The 15,414-nt window shown below is 57.1% G+C and overlaps 2 protein-coding genes across 34 annotated transcripts in view; one reads left to right on the top strand and one right to left on the bottom strand.

Annotated features, from left to right (window-relative positions):
* The window catches only part of Wdr25 (WD repeat domain 25), a 132,966-nt gene extending 130,973 nt beyond the window's left edge, over positions 1-1,993 (top strand). For 7 of the 8 annotated variants that reach the window (XR_015621956.1, XR_015621955.1, XM_087553523.1 and 4 more), the window contains 2 exons: positions 188-328; positions 753-1,993. Coding sequence is in view for 6 of the 8 variants with exons in the window: in XM_087553523.1 (XP_087409649.1) it covers positions 188-328; positions 753-974 (363 nt within the window). In the remaining 2 variants the exon portion in view is untranslated. 8 annotated transcript variants of the gene reach the window in all.
* A 3,855-nt stretch (positions 1,994-5,848) lies between these two features.
* The window catches only part of Begain (brain-enriched guanylate kinase-associated), a 36,249-nt gene continuing 26,683 nt past the window's right edge, over positions 5,849-15,414 (bottom strand). For 6 of the 26 annotated variants that reach the window (XM_087554868.1, XM_087554852.1, XM_087554857.1 and 3 more), the window contains 5 exons: positions 12,546-12,707; positions 11,350-11,416; positions 10,734-10,841; positions 8,997-9,191; positions 5,850-8,122 (listed from right to left, as the gene is read on the bottom strand). In XM_087554868.1, coding sequence (XP_087410994.1) covers positions 6,779-8,122; positions 8,997-9,191; positions 10,734-10,841; positions 11,350-11,400 — 1,698 coding nt within the window. In that variant the 5' untranslated portion in view covers positions 11,401-11,416; positions 12,546-12,707 and the 3' untranslated portion in view covers positions 5,850-6,778. 26 annotated transcript variants of the gene reach the window in all.

Here is a 15,414-nt window from a genome sequence, read left to right on the forward strand (position 1 = left end):
GGGGTAAAGGGACGAGGACCCCTCCGTGCCCTGCAGAAGGGACATCTCATGTTGACACTCTGGTTAGCCCACTGGGATCTACCTCAGGCTGCAGAGCAGCAGGATAAAGCAGTTGGGTTGTCTTAAAGCTCCCGAGTGTGTGGTGACTTGTCAAGGCAACATGTCTCTCCATGGTCTGCTTTCTCAGGAGCGCTACACCTGCCCCAGCCTCGCCTTGCATCCCCGGGAGCCTGTGTTCCTGGCGCAAACCAATGGCAACTACCTGGCTCTCTTCTCCTCCGTGTGGCCCTATCGGATGAGCAGACGGCGACGCTATGAAGGCCACAAGGTACCTCTATGGTTGTTACTGAGGTCAAACGTTCACCATTGGCCCCAAAGCTTCTGGCCAGGGCACATGGAACCCCTGGGCACTCTGCTGCTCAAGAGGATGACTTGAGCTAGCAGACAAGGGATCACTCAAGACCCAGGACACATCTAGTGCCCATCCACAGGGCAGGAGAGCATGCCAGTTCACGTGTCATGGGGGTGGCAATAGGAACAGGGAGGCTATACTTGTGAGCCATTTCTCTTTGTACTCCATTTCTGGGTAAGGCCTGCTTTGCTGAGCTGGTAGAGGCTAGGGAGTCATGGACTATGTGGTGCCAGACCCTGTGCAAACACAGCAGGAGCTCAGCTTTTGACCTCAGGGTCACTAGCTATCAAGCCAACCCGGTGCTCAGCAGGTAGCCTTCTCTGTCTGTCTCTCTCCACAGGTGGAAGGCTATGCGGTGGGCTGTGAGTGCTCCCCATGCGGTGACCTGCTGGTGACAGGCAGTGCCGATGGCCGGGTGTTGATGTTCAGTTTCCGTACTGCCAGCCGGGCATGCACACTACAAGGGCACACACAGGCCTGCCTTGGCACCACCTACCATCCTGTGCTGCCTTCCGTCCTCGGCACCTGCTCCTGGGGAGGAGACATCAAGATCTGGCACTAACTGACAACTGAGGTCCTGCTCCTGGGTGGGTGGCCAGAGGTTGGGCGGCTCCCCATGTCTGCTGAGCTGCAGTGACTTGTCTGTAAAGTGGGGGTGAGAAGCCATTTGAGCGTGCAAGGACTGTTAGTAAAGGCATTTGCCCAGTGACTGCTGACACCCAATCAATAAGTGTGTGCTCTATAGGGTTTGGTTGGTTGAATGGGGGTGTTTGTTTGTTTTGTTTTGTTTTGTTTCTGGCTTTTCCAGACAGGGTTTCTCTGTGTAGCCCTAGTGGTCCTGGAACACAGGCTGGCCTTGAACTCAGGGATCCACCTGCCTCTGCCTCTTAAGTGCTGAGATGAAAGGTGTGCACCACCATGCTTGGTGTGGATTTTCTTAATCTGATTTTGTCAATGAACACATATTAATAGTGTCCTCCTGCCTTCTTACTGCAGGTGGGACTGTCACCTGCCGGTCCTAACAGTGTTATCCTCCCTGACAGTGAGGCTCTGGGGCTTGTGTCTGCCCGAGCTCTCCGCTCCACAGCCCCACCCCCTTGCTCCCTATTGGACACCAGACTGTGTTTCTTCCCACCCCTGTCTGGTCCTCTCCCCGCTGCTTGCCCGCTGCCAGGTGGGTTGTGATGGACGCATCCATCCTGAAGGAGATGAGGAGAAGCAGGACCTCAGAAGCACTAACAGAGACTGAGTGGGCGGGCTCTGGAAGCGTGGCGGTTTAAATAAGGATGGGCCTCATGGCTCATCTATGTGAACACTCAGAGAGTGGCTCTGTCTGAAAGGATTACAAGGGCTGGGAGGCGTGGCTTTGTTGAAGGAAGTGCGTCACTGGGGGCGGACTCTGGGGGTTTCAGAATCCCAAGCCTGGCCCATTCTCTCTTTTCAGCTTCAGATCAGGGTGCAGAGCTCTCAGTTATCGCTCTGGCATCTGCCTGCATGCAGCCATACTCTGTGCCATGATACTAATGGACCAAACCTCTGAAACTGTAAACCAACCCCAATTAAATGCTTTTTAAAATAAAAGCCATGGCTGTGGTGTCTCTTCACAGCAATAGAACGGTGACCAAGACAGGACGCCTAGCTCCCCAGGGACCTAGGGCAGGCCTATGAGTCTCAAACACTATCAGAGCTGTAACTAGGGGCTCACTTACAGGTTGGGGTGGGTATCACAGTACTTGAAAGATGTAGAGAAGGGGAGGAGGGGAGAAGGGGGAGGGGGAGGGGAATGGATGAGGATGGGGGGAAAGGGAGGAGGTTTGGGACTTGGCAGAGTGGTGTGTGGCTTCACACCTTTCCCCATTCTGCAATCTAGTCCCAGACATGACCTATCCCCTTCCCTCTCTGTCCCAGTTACTCATCTGTGAAGCCATCAGGGGAGCAGCCTGAACATGTGTTGGGAGCTGGAAGTGTGGGTTATACTGAGTCTGAGGGCCAGGTATAGCCCAAGGGTGCTACTGTGTTAGGACATTCATTTTAGTGTCCAAGCCATTGAGGGTACTACCACCTAGGGAAAGCAGGGCAGGGCCTTGGGCTGGGGCTTGTCCTAAAGTTCCTGTGTCCTTGCTGCCACAGTAGGTGAGCCCAGGTCCCCTTCTCCCCAGGCTGATGGCCGCCTCTTCTGTACCTATCACTCCGAGGAAAGCTGCTGTCTTTCCTCATAAGCATACCCTCTCCCTCATCCAGCAAGCCACAGGGATGTGACACGGCCTTTTTCTTCCTCAAGCAGTGGGTTCTACCCATTGCTGTCCTACATGACATTCAGTATGGAGTGAACGCCTGGGCAGGGTTTTATGACCCACATGTCCCTGGTACAGAAATGTCCAACGAATGACTTCTGTCAGGACCCAGGCTTTAGGACCAGCCAGGCACAGGTTTGAAGTCTGCCTGTTTCCTTCATTACCATATGACCTTGGGCAAGCCGTGTGGTTACTCGGTGTCTCAGTTTCCCCTTCCGAAGAGCAGCATGGGGCCTGTGTTCAGTGGGCACTCAGGTCACTTGGCTACCTTGTGAAACAGCCAGTTCAGGCTGAGCACCTGGCCGGGTCTTGTTCTAGGCTTTGCTGCAGCAGACCAAGGGCTGGTGGGAACCTCACCTGCTGCGGCCTCTTGTTTTCAGGGTCTTAGCATGGTCCAGACTTAACCTCAGTAGAGACTTCCGGCAGGAGCTACCTCCTTCCTTCCTACTTGACAAACCTCGTGGAGAGCTTTAGGAGAGCTGGTGTCTGTCTCAAGCCATATTAGAACAGGACTGTGGAACATGGGGACCTACAGTCAGTAGCTCTCACCATGAACCAGAGGACTGATGTGATCCTCAAAGAACTCAGGGCCTCTCCTAGTGTCTTCATGAGTGTCTCCCCAGTGCAAGCCCGAACAAGCTAGAATACTGTAGCAGGTGGGGTCCAGCCTCCTACAGCCTCTCACACTGGTTGTCCCTCCTCCTCTACCTGTGGCTGCCATGTAGGGTTGCCGCCTTTCCCGGTGGGGTGGGGGGTTCTTCTATCACTGTCCCCCTCCTGATTGGCTCTGGTCACCAGGTCTTTCCAGGAGGGCTAGCAGGTGGCTGTGAGGGGTTCCTTGTCTACCTCAGTATCCAGCCCTCTTCTGCTATGTCCCGGGGACAACAGGATCATGGAGTCCTGATTAGACTCCAGGCCTGCCTCCTGATGGTGTGGGATTGGCTTCTCATGTGAGAAGCCTTTGCTTTCTTATCTACACAGTAGGACTGTTGGGACAGTGAGGGTGGGGAAAGAGCTCTTTCAGTTGTCACTTTGATGGTGCTACCAGGACAGACAGGCACCATCTGAGTCTTCCATGCTACGACTCGGGTCCAGAGGAAAGGTCACAGCTTCTAGCGGTCCCACTATGGTTGCTTCCTGGTGCCATCCCTAGGGTCTGGCTTCTTCCTGTAGGGGTTGGTGCACTGCGCCTCCTGTATTTGCCCTCTTCCTGGGCAGGAGGTCAGGTGTGTCCCGTGTTCTCCCCGCTTTCTTCAAATGCCTCTTCCAAAGAACATTCAGAAAGATTGACTTTGATCCTAGCTGAGGTGTCTCGAGTTCACCATTTGCAATTTAAAAATAGGAAAGCTAAATTTGGAATGCAGGAGAAAGATGAACCTGGAGTGTGGGTTCTCCCTCCACCCACCCTCCCTGGCCGAACTCACCCCACCCCATCTTCACATCTGCAGTCTGCAACGTCAGATCAGAGGGATCCTGGGAGAAAAGCTGCCTCATCTAGAGTCTAGAGATGCTGGCATGGGTTGGACCCATTCCTGGCTTGTTCACCGAGTCAGGTCGTGACTTCCATCTGCATTGTACTAACACGCAGTCCCCCCCACCCCCGTAGGGTAGCCACAACCCATGGTGTCTAACTAAGGAGGTTCCTCAAAGGGCATAGAAGCAGTCTAGGGCCACCTGTCCCTGAAGCCTGTGTCCTCGATCCCTGTCTCCCAGATGGCTCTCTAGACTCCCCCTACCCAGCTGGACTCCATACAGGAGGTTGTCAACTGTCTAGAAGACCCCAGGAAAGGACTAGAGTCCTCTGGATACAGGGGAAATTAGCCCTACCTTTGGTGATAACCAACAAGTGGGAGTGTAGCCATGCACTCCCCGTTGGGGTCTTAGGGTCCAGGTATGGATTGTTTGTAGGGGTTGGGCACACGGATGGGCATTGCTGTAGACCAGGCAGAGGCTGAGTGGACTCCAGAGAGGGTGGTCTGTGGATGAGAGGCCCCCACCAGGGCTCACCTGGCAATCTGTGTATGTGAGGACTGCCAGGAGCTACTGTCCCCCATGACAACAGGTATGGGCACGGAACATTTGAAACTAGTGGCTCCAGGGTTCTCTCTGTCAAAGAGGCACTAGAGAGCACTGACTGTTTTAAAATGTCCTACTGTCATCTGCCTGGGCCTTTGCTGGAGTTACCTGGTAAACTCCTGTTCGTCCCTCACTAGCTAGTATGGTCCTCTCCTGACCCCATCTCCTCTCTCCTCTGGAACAGTGAGAACTCCCCCTGGTTTGGATTCTATGAGGCCCTTTATCCTTGAAGCTCTGAGCCTAACGCTACATCTGTCTCCCTCCTTTCCAGCCTCTTGAGGGCAGGGCCAGCATGGGGCTGGATAGAAAATACCCTAGCACAGAGGGCAAAAGGAAATAATGAAACCCCAACCCAGAGGTTGTTCTAGAAAAGAAGTACTGTGGAGCCAGTGATGCCCAGCCCAGGGGTTCTGCTGAGCAGCACCTCAGCGCTCTGGCGGCTGCTAACTTTGAAGGCCAAGACAGAGCTACAGGGCACGGAACTGGGATGGCGAAGCTCTCAACAGGAAAGACCCTTGGGTGTCCACAGGAAGCAGATAGAGAGCCCTCCTGCAAGAAGGAGCCACTGTCCTAGGATTTGTTGAAAAACACACGATGCATTTTCAGGGGTTGAACAATGATCGTGTGTCAGGTAACCAGGCATGGAAAGAAACAGGGTGACATGAGCAGGAAGCACAGACACAGACCCACTGAGTTTATGTGGTTAAAGAGCCAGACCTGGACTCTTAAATGGCCGCTGGCTTTGCAGAAGTAAGAGGTGAGCTTGACAGAAATTCAGGGGAACAGAAAACTGGATGAGGGCCCGGGGCATCTGTGCCAACCAAGGAGCACATGGCAGAAGTTGGCACCTGGAGTGGACACGGACACACCCGGTCTCTGTTTGGCAGTGGAGCAGACACTGGCTTGCTGGAAGGTAAGCTGTGTAGCCCCCTGCAGGGTGAGTCACAGACAGTGCCATCAGAGGGCAGAGTTGAGGGCTCTGCTGGACAGGGACCAGTGAGGGACACTAGGTCCCTGCTTCCTGTACTGGTTAACGCTGCGGGGAAAGAAACACTGCAAGCCTGGGCTCTTTCCACTGCTGTCCTTTATTAAGGAATGTGAAATACAGTTCTAACGGACGGCATGCATCACAGACGACAGGTGCACAAGGGTGGGAGGAGCCTCATGTCTGAGGTAGAGTCGGGTGGTGTTGGGAGGGGGAGGGGAGGAACGAGCACCGGCTGTTCTGGGGGTGTCCCTGGCCCCTCTTGGGCCCACAGGCCGGGCCACGGAAGAGCTCAGGGTGGATCAGGGCGGAGTGCTGGCTGCACTGTGACACGGGAGCGAGCGTAAGACATTTTCTGCGCCCTAAGTGGCTTTGGTTCCCCTCCTCAGTGTTCAGAACTTCAGAATTCCCTTGTTGCTGGCTTCTCCCTACTTGTGGAGACTGGTCCCTCTAGGGCCCCAGCCTCCCCTTCCCTGGGGCAGGCCCCAAGCACCCTCACTGGAAATGAAGGAACTTCGTGTGGGGTACGCCAAGGCTGCCATCCAGAAGTTGGCAGCAAGTGCGTGAACAAACGCTCTTTTTCCCTAAAAAAATAGCTTCACTTATAAAACAGGGGATGCTCACTTCAGGGAAGGGTGCAGAGCGGAAATATTCTGGGTAGGGTTTGCAGCAGAGGCTGGGGTGGACAAGACGATTGGCAGAGGGGGTCTTTTCAGGTTCTACTGGGGTGTTAGTAACAGGGTCAGGAGGAACTGGAACTGGAACAGGAACTGGAACGGGAACTGGAACAGGAACGGGAACTGGAACGGGAACTGGAACTGGAACAGGAACTGGAACAGGAACAGGAACGGGAACGGGAACTGGAACTGGAACTGGAACAGGAACGGGAACTGGAACAGGAACTGGAACTGGAACTGGAGTTCCTTAGCAGGGGTTGGGACGAGGGGGTTAGCTACTCCCTATATGGGGCAGGGTGGTAGGGAGCCCCTGACTGCAGCCTGCTGATGGCAGTCAGTTGAGCAGGGTTCCGTAGAGCTGGGCCTTAGTGAGACTGTCCTTGCGGCTCAGCCCAGAGCCTCCAGTCCTTGGGAAGGCCTGCTGGGGGCTGAGGCGGGTTGGAGGGTGCATTTCGGGAGAGGCCTCCATGGAGCTAGGCTCCAGGGAATCCCGGGAGCCGTGCTCGGGCTCCGGGCTACTGCCAGGCCCACACAGCTGCACCCCGAGCCTATCCCCATCCCCGTCACTGGTGGCATAGCCAGGGAGAGGATCAGCTGAACGGCTGGGGCTGAGGCTCAGATCACCACCCGCTCGGAGGAAGCAGGGCTCGGCCAGATGACCCTGGGAGAGGTCATCGCCCTCCGAGAAACTATCGGCTTTGTAGCTGGCATAGAGGGGGCTGGCACGGCCCTCGGCATTCTTGCCCGGGCTGCCGCCGCCGCCACCGCCGCCGTAGAAACGTTCTGAGAAGTTGCAGGGCGAGGCGGCGCGGCCTGCAGCGCCGGCCTGGTAAGAGTAGGCGCCCACATCCTCCACGCTCAGGGGCCGCCACTGGCCTCGAATGTCCTCCCGGGCGGCAAGCCGGTTACCGCTCGGCTTGGCCCGCAGGCTCCACAGGTTGGGAGGCATGAGAGCCTGCTGGGAGGCCGGATAGCGGTAGGGCTCGGCCGGGTACGGAGACACAGTCCGAGCGAAGCCTGGGGCTACCTGGGCCTCGAGCGGGGAGCCCAGGGTGGCCGCGGCCTTGGCGTAGCGAGGGCTGCTGCCGTAGGTGGCGGAGGGCGGCTTGCGGCTGAAGAGCTCTTCGCGGCTGTTCAGGTAGATGGCCTGCTGCGAGGCGGTCAGCGTGCTGGCCTGCGCGTGCTCCTTCTCCTCGGACGTGGCGCTGAAGCTGGAGTAGGAGCTGGACGTGGGCAGCGAGGCCGCGTAGCCCTGGAAGGCCTCGCGACGGTAGGCCTCCGGGAAGGCCGCCGCCTCGGCCTCCTCCTCTTCCGCCAGGCTGTCGGTGGAATTCTGCGCACGCAGGAAGCCCACGTCGGTCACCGGCGTGTCCACGCTGGGCCGCCGGTCGTGATCTCGCTCGTCAGGGCAGTAGAGAGCCGTGTCGCTGCAGTAGATGTCTCCCTTGTACGGGGGTCGCGGGCCCGGGTTCTCCACTCCGTCGCGGTAGGCCAGGTCGCGGGCCGAGGCATCCGACATGCGCGAGGACAGGCTGCCAGGGTCGGGCTTCTCCAGCACCTTGGCGATGACGCAGGTGGGCACGCTGTCGGCGTAGGACGGATGGCACAGTGGGGACGGCAGGCTGCAGCCATGCTTCTCCATATGCAGGCTCACACGCTGCTGGAAGTCCGAGGGCAGCTGGAACGGGCGTGAGGAGGAGAGGAGAATGGGGACAGGTCATAGCAAAGAGGCTCACCCCTGGCCCCGAGGCCACGGCCACACCAACATCGCAGACAGAGAAAGACGGACAGACAGACAGACGACAGGCCGCCCCAGGTGTCTCACCTCACACCAGCGGGGACAAACAACCCCCAAGGACAAAGATGTCCTCAGCACCTGGGGCTCCCCATCATTGTTTCCCACCCGCCCTACTCCAATGGGCCCAACAGAGGTAGGTGGTGGTCAGTCTAGAGAACCTAGTATCCAGTCCAGCACCCTTTCTGGGTCCTGCCTAGTGAGGGGTGACTTGGGCCCCCTCCCTCATGCACTGCTGAACAAGACAGACTCAGAAAACAGATGCAACAAAGATTGGTCAGTGCTAGGCCAAGGGTTTCCACAGAGTGCCTGTGGCAGGTAGAGGGTGTCCCGCTACTGTTTGATCTATTTTGTGAGTGTCGTAGGTTTGGCCAGGCCTAGGGAAAGAGGTCATGGAAAGGGGTCTATGTAGGAGATTCCTTGTGTACGTGTGGTGAGAGAGACGTCTGACTGAAATGGTCACAGACAGCCAGCATGGGCTCTGTCTAATTCAGTTTGGTACCAGGCAGCCTAGTGCTGACTTGGCTTTCCTGCAGCTCACTGTGCCTTCAACAGAGCCCCTGTCCTTGATGTCTGTGTCTTGTCCCTAATTGTGACCCCTTGGTGGCTGTGTGAGGTACAGACGAGGGGCAGCCCTCAAATGAAACAGGTGTGTGCGGCCCAAGAGTGGGTCTGTCTGGGAAGTGTGGTGTGGGGGCACCGTTCACCATCAGGAAGCCGGGACCCAGGTGCACGAGGGGCGAGGGTTCAGGCTCACCGGGTAGCTTCTTCCTGGAGGGTGGGGAGAGGCTTCGGGGTGGGGTGGCCCAAAAGGAGCCGGGTGGTCCTGGGACGGGGCGGGCCTGGCTGTGGGGCGGGGCCACGTTACCTCGGACACCTTATGGACCCTGCCGTAGGTCTGGCTGCACTGCAGCAGCTGGGCCGCTAGATTGCAGTCCTTCCTATAGAGCTCCTGGAAGACAAGAGACGGCGTTTGGCGCAGACGCCCTGGCTAGCGCCCAGAGCCAGCAGGGCAATGGGAGGGGAGAGCAGAGGCTGGTCCCTGCCTGGGCTCCACACTGTCACTGCTTCGACCTGCTGGTGTGTGGAGGGTGCCCAGTCAACACCAGGCCCTCCACGGGCTGAGGAAGCAGCAGGTGGGCCCCCATCAGCTCTGAGCTCCCAGAAGTTAGCAGGTTGGTCTACCAGGTCTGGGGTTCTTCTTCCTGCAGCTCCTGGACTCCCTCCAAAGATGACTCAGTGGGAGTGCTGGGCACAAATCAAGGACATGGATGAACCCCAGCCCTCCTATCTTAGTCTCCCATTTGTGGCTCAACACTTCAAGGTGTTGCCTGGCCTCGGGGCTGGGGTCAGGGCAGGCATGTGATCCCAGGTGCAAGTGGGACCCTGCTCAGCCTCCTGAGCTGAAAACAGATGCAAACAGTAGGAATGAGGGGTGCTTCCCCTTTGGAAATAAATCTCTGTTGCATGTGCCTGTTGTCCCTTCCTGCTCTCCGGAAACTGCAGCTGGCCTAGGACGCACCTACAAAAGAGCTCAGGACTACTGCCTCAGCTCCACTCAGCCTGGACCACTGTCCTAAGCAGCCCTCTGCCGACCCACCTTCGCACCGGGCCTGCCTGAGGGAGGGACACTGGGTCTCCCAGCCCCTCAACTCCTCCCTGAACTTCCTGGGAGCAGAGTTACAAGTCGGCCCGCATAAGACCCCACAGCAGCTATCATGGGAACCAGCAGCCTGTGAGCACTGCACAGCCAGCCCAGGTCAGCCACGATGAGTAGGGGACGCCACCTTGGAAAGTCACTGAACGCCAGAGCTGGGCCCCTCCCTTGCTTGAGTTGTCTTCTGCTTGGGACCTCCCTGTCCCAGGAAGGGCCCAGGCCACCAGGTCACTGAGTGTCAAGTCTCCAAATCCTAATCGATACACCAGTGAGACTAACAGAAACCACAGCTGTCACACTTAGGCAACTTCGCACTTCTAGCACACCGCCCAGACTGCTGGCTGTTCAATGAACTCTGCGCTTTCCCCAGACAGACTTAAACTTCAGAAGGGCAGCATTTTTTCTTTCCTCAGACTGTGTCAGCCAGACTAATCTCAGAACCTCATATAATCTTGCAGTAAGGAGCATAGTGTGTCCACGGTCAGCCCACAGGGGACAGTGGCAGGGTGGCGGCCATCTCACGGGGCCCTCTGGATATCTACACAGCTGTGGTATGATACTGGGGCTGGCTGAAGCTAAAAGTCCTGAGTGGTCTAGGATCTTGTGTGGGATAGAGACCTACTGAATCCCATCTGCCCTTCCATCAGAGCTCTGTCCTTTCCCAGTGATCACGAACATGGCTCCAAGTCCTCACTGCCCTGCCCACACCCTTCTCCGGAGCCAGGCTGGAGTCCCTTTGAATCAGAAAGGTCCTGCCTGCCACGGCTTCCCCTGGGAAGCCCCTGAAAACACCTGCCAGCCACATCCCTCCAGGCGCCAAATGCCCACGGCACTCACGTTGTCTTCTGACAGCTTGTCAATGGTCACCTTAGCCTCCAGCAGGTGGCTGTTGAGGGCGACAATCTCGTGGCTCATGGCACGCTTCTCTTCCTCATAGTGCTGGCCCTGGGCAATGGGGAAGGAGTGCTGCGTGGTTAGTGCCACAGCCCAGCTGTTGGGTCAAGGCTGCTGATGGCAAGGTGCGCAGAAGGCGAATGGTGCAAGAGCTAAGACTGCAGACTGCCCCTGGTTTAATCCCATCCCACTACTGACCAGCTGGGCCGGCCTAAGCCAGTGGATTCCACTGAGCCTCAGCCGCCTACTCCTGATGTCCAGCTTTGAGGTGGGGGGTGGGGGATGGCTTGCCCTGTCCGTCTCACCCACTGAGTTGGAGAATGTCGCTCAGCATGGCCCCTGCCTGCCCTGCACAGGCAGGCACCGAGCACCCAACGCGAGACAAAACCGAGGGGGAGCCTCCTCATTCTAATATAAGAGGGTACCAGAACCCCATGGCTGTTCTCTGCACTGACCGCACAGGCTCAGCCGCCCTGGACCCCACCTCATTGTTATCCTGAGGGGACCTCCCACTTAGGAGAGCAAGCCTCAACAGTGAGAAGAAGTGCTGGAGCCTCACCATCCGGTACAGCTTGTCTTCCAGCTCTTGGTTGATCCTCTGGAGTGCCATGTAGTTGCTCTGAATCCTACAGCAGGAAGCAACACGGTCGTGGCTTGTAAGGCCTGGCCTTCCTGCCACCCCAGCAACCTCACTGCCATCGTGCCCTTAACATGGCTGCCAGGCACCTAAGCTCACCCCACCAGCTCTACCTGATTCAGTGCCTGCACTTAAGATCTGATCAAACCTAATTCTGTCAGGGTTTTCCCCTAGGCCATGGCCGAAGCCTTGTTGTTCTGCACACCCACAGCAGGGCTCCTTGGAGAGGACACAGGAAGGCATAGCCACGTCTCAGATGCTGGCAGGGTGGTTTATGGGTCAGTTGCACATGTGAAGGAGACCCATGTACCCTGCGATGAGTGCCAGTGAGCAAGTGTGGTTCCACTTGGGAAAGCAGGAAGAGACAGAGCCATGAGCTGTGGACATCTATTGCTGGTGGCTGGGGAACTGGGTATGGTGGCCTGTGTGTCCTCTAGACGACCTTGGCAGTATTATTTCTGCCTTGCTGATGGGAAAGGGACACAAAAAGATGCTTAATACAGTTAAGTTGTAGAGCTGGGACTTTAACAAAGGTCTGGCTGCACAGTCCAAGCTTGGCTTCTGCACAGCTTGATGGTGACATTCAGAAGCCCAGAAGAATGGGGCCACTCGATGAGGGACGAAATGCCCTCAGGACAGCGCCAGCTGCTACTCTAAATATTTTAAACAAATTCGACCTCCAGCAGTCTGTGTCGCCTTTGTATTCCTAAGCCGGGGATGCCCACAATAGGGCTTAGGAAAAGAAACGCACAGAAGGGAAATATGTTAAGAACTGTCCTCTCAATGTGTCCTGGGTCCCCAAGCCACTCAAGGATGAAGCTCCTACATTCAGATTCATCTCAGGAGACTTGTGCCCAGAGGGGACTGGAAGCGGACCCTTCTGTGCTGCTGCTGGCTTGTCCAAAGCCAGAGCAGAGCATGTACGAGGGCGTGAGGAGCCAGGTCTTGAAGAGGGAGTTAAAGGAGCCTGCCACTAGTATCAGTGGCCCCAGGTTCAAGCCCTAGGTGGGCCGCTCTGCTCTTGGCTCTGCAGGAAGGAGCGATCCAGAGGTGGGACTGGAATGATCCATCTCCTTCCCCTGACCACACCCCCCTTTCCATCATGGCCCTATCCTCACCTGCGCAGTTTCTCGGTGACCTTGTCCAGCTCCTCCTGTGCGCGCCTCAGCTCAATCTCCAGATAGTGGCGGGTGGAGTCAAACTCCGTCTCCAGCTTCTCCAACTTGTGCGTGGTGTAGGACAGGCGCTTGCGCAGCTCGCCCTTCTGTTCCTGCAGCGCACTGCAAGACACCAGGCAGCTGACCAGGCTGTGGCACTGAGCATGGGAAAACCGAGGCCACACTGGCCAGCCAGGCATGCTATGGGCACTCAGGCTTGCATGTGTGCACTCAGACACTTGCATGTGTGAACTCAGACACTTGCATGTGTGCACTCGGGCATAACCCCCAACCTCCCCATCCCCCTATGGCGGCTGCGCCAGCACACATGTCACCTCTGGGATCAGGACTCTGCACACTGGGAGACCCAACACCCAAGAGGGTGGTAACTTCTAGTAGACTTGCTGTAAGGCAGAGGGCGGGAGGTAGGAGGTGGCGGGTACCAGAAGCCACACCTCTGCCCAGATGTGCTGTGGGACCTCCCTGACTCAAAATCCAGTGAGGGGCGTGGAGGGTGTGCAGGCTGCCCACCCGAGGTGTCCTCAGCCCTGTGAGTAAGCTGCACGTGTCGCAGACACACTCCCAGCCACCATATTAAGCCTGGATTCCCGCCCAGGCCTAAGGGAAGGAGGCGGGTCCTCCCAAGAGTCAATCCTCCAAAAGAGAATCCCAAGTAGCAAAGGAAACCCAGAGGCAAGGCACTGCTGCCCACACAGGCCCAGCTGCCAGGTAGGTAGGTGTTCTGCCACCCTGCCCAGCTGTCCCGAAGCTGTTCTCCTCCAGGAAGCCCGCCTGGCTGCACCAACCCACTCCAGGCAGCCGCTCAGGCCTTCCCTCCTTTGTGGGAGCACCCCCACTTCATCCAAAGCAGAGTTGTCATGGGCAGTAGCCCCAGAGGTTGGGGTTTCCTTGCAGGGGCTCCTGACTGTAGGTCACAGACTACGGAAAGAGACTGTGCCCTTGGGAATAGGCGAGGGCACTGTCCATCTGCTGGGGTGGCCCCCTCAGCCTGACTCTCTGCACTCTGCCAGCCTCCAGGTCAAGCTCTTCGGAGGCTGTAACTGCAAGTCAGGCCCTTGCCTTTGACCTTGACCCTTCCTAAGGCCTGTGCGGCAGCCTTCCCCACCTGCCAACAGCCATCCATCTTTACTCAGTTTGGACCCTGCCCCCCGCCCTTTCTTTCCCCTGCTTTAAGAACCAACCAACAGGAGTAGACTCCATGGTGCAGAAGGTGCAGAGCTGGGACCCACCGAGAAGCATTGCTCCACAGAGCCTTAGTTTTACCCTGCGAACCTAGTGGCCTTCTAGACATGGGGTGACTCACTGGTCCACCAGCCCTTCCTTCCAGCCACTGTAGCCATCTACCCATCCAGGACAGTTGTTGACCAGCAGACAAAGCTGCTAGGCCTCCTCCAGCCTGCTTGCTCCAGTGGTTACATCACCTAGACCCCTGACCCAGACACATCCTCAGTCGTTGCTGGTGGCATCCCCACAGTGTCTTCTCCCTTGCATCTGACATGTCCCTACCTGTAGGCCTCTGTCTGGCCAGGCCTGCTATTTCCCTCAGCGTCTTCTTGGACTCCACCCACCAGTGTGTGTCCCATTGCTTCCAGTCTGCCCTCTGAACCCTGAAACCTAGAGAGGGCCATGGCAACTCCTCCTTGTCCCTCCCTCACATACCCTGGGGTCAGAAGCTCCCGGACAGAAAGGACCCTGGTGGTTACTTGGGTATTGCCACCATCTCCATCCAATGTCTGATTCCCCCACGGACTAACTGGGTCTCTCCCAGGGCCTCAGTTTCCACTCTGTAATGCAGAATGCCCTTTCCATGTATAGGGGGCACAGCTGTCACCGGTACCTGTGCTGGGTACAAGACCTGACACAGCAGGATGGGGTGGGAGGTGTCACTGTGTGGGAGTGGGGTTGCAAGACCACCGGGAAACTAGCTTAAGTCGTAGGCTCCTGTGCTCCTAACAGGCAAGGATTTGGCTGGACAGGAGTAGTGGCTGGGTCAGGGCTTCCTGGTCCCAACATAGGCCTCTTCTTTGTTTTTTGGGGGGGTATTTCAGTTTACAGAAGGCTATCAAATTATGAAGGGGAACCATTGAAAGAGCCCATTAATATAGGTTCAGGGGAAGAAGGCTGAGGACCCAGGAGCAGCCAGCCAGAGCCTCACCATCCAGGAGTGATGATGCTGGCTTCCTTTTGGTCAGTATCCAGGTGAGGGAAGGGCTGCTACATTGTTGCGCCTCTTTACTCTCTGGAAGACCTTGAGCAGGCATTAGAGTCTTGACCCCAATGCTTCAATAGGGGCCCGAAGGAACGGCTTTCCCTCTAGAAGGCCTCTCTGCCACTCACAGGAGCCCAAAGACAGGAGCTGGGCTGTAGGGACAAGGTATTGTGAGCCAAGAGCCTTCTTCTGAGCCCATCTGTCCTGGGGAGCTGGACGCAGACACAGGACACAAGTCCTGGGACAGACAAAGAGACACCAAGGAGTGGGGGGGTGTACAAGGCGAGACAACAGGTGTGTTACCTGTCCCAGAGCGAGGGTAAGGACCTGGCCAGGCGACCCTGCAGGACTCGGGGCTGCCCGAGGCACAAGGGCACCCAGGGGCTGTGCAGCCTGTGGGTGAAGAGGACAGAGCTGCTCAGAATACGTGGGGGTGCAGCATGGGGCCATAGCCCCGGGCTGAGGCCGAGAGACAAGAGGGCAGGATTACTGAGGGGCGGCTGTGCATCTGATGGCCCCACTGGTGGTTCCAAAGGCTCTGAGCTCATTGGGGACATTAAGTCCGGCTGGGGTAGGGTTCCTTGGCTACCCGCTGGTTAA

The sequence above is a fragment of the Rattus norvegicus genome, chromosome 6, assembly GCF_021556685.1.
Source record: "Rattus norvegicus strain SHRSP/BbbUtx chromosome 6, alternate assembly SHRSP_T2T, whole genome shotgun sequence".
In the NCBI taxonomy this organism is placed as follows: Eukaryota; Metazoa; Chordata; class Mammalia; order Rodentia; family Muridae; genus Rattus; species Rattus norvegicus.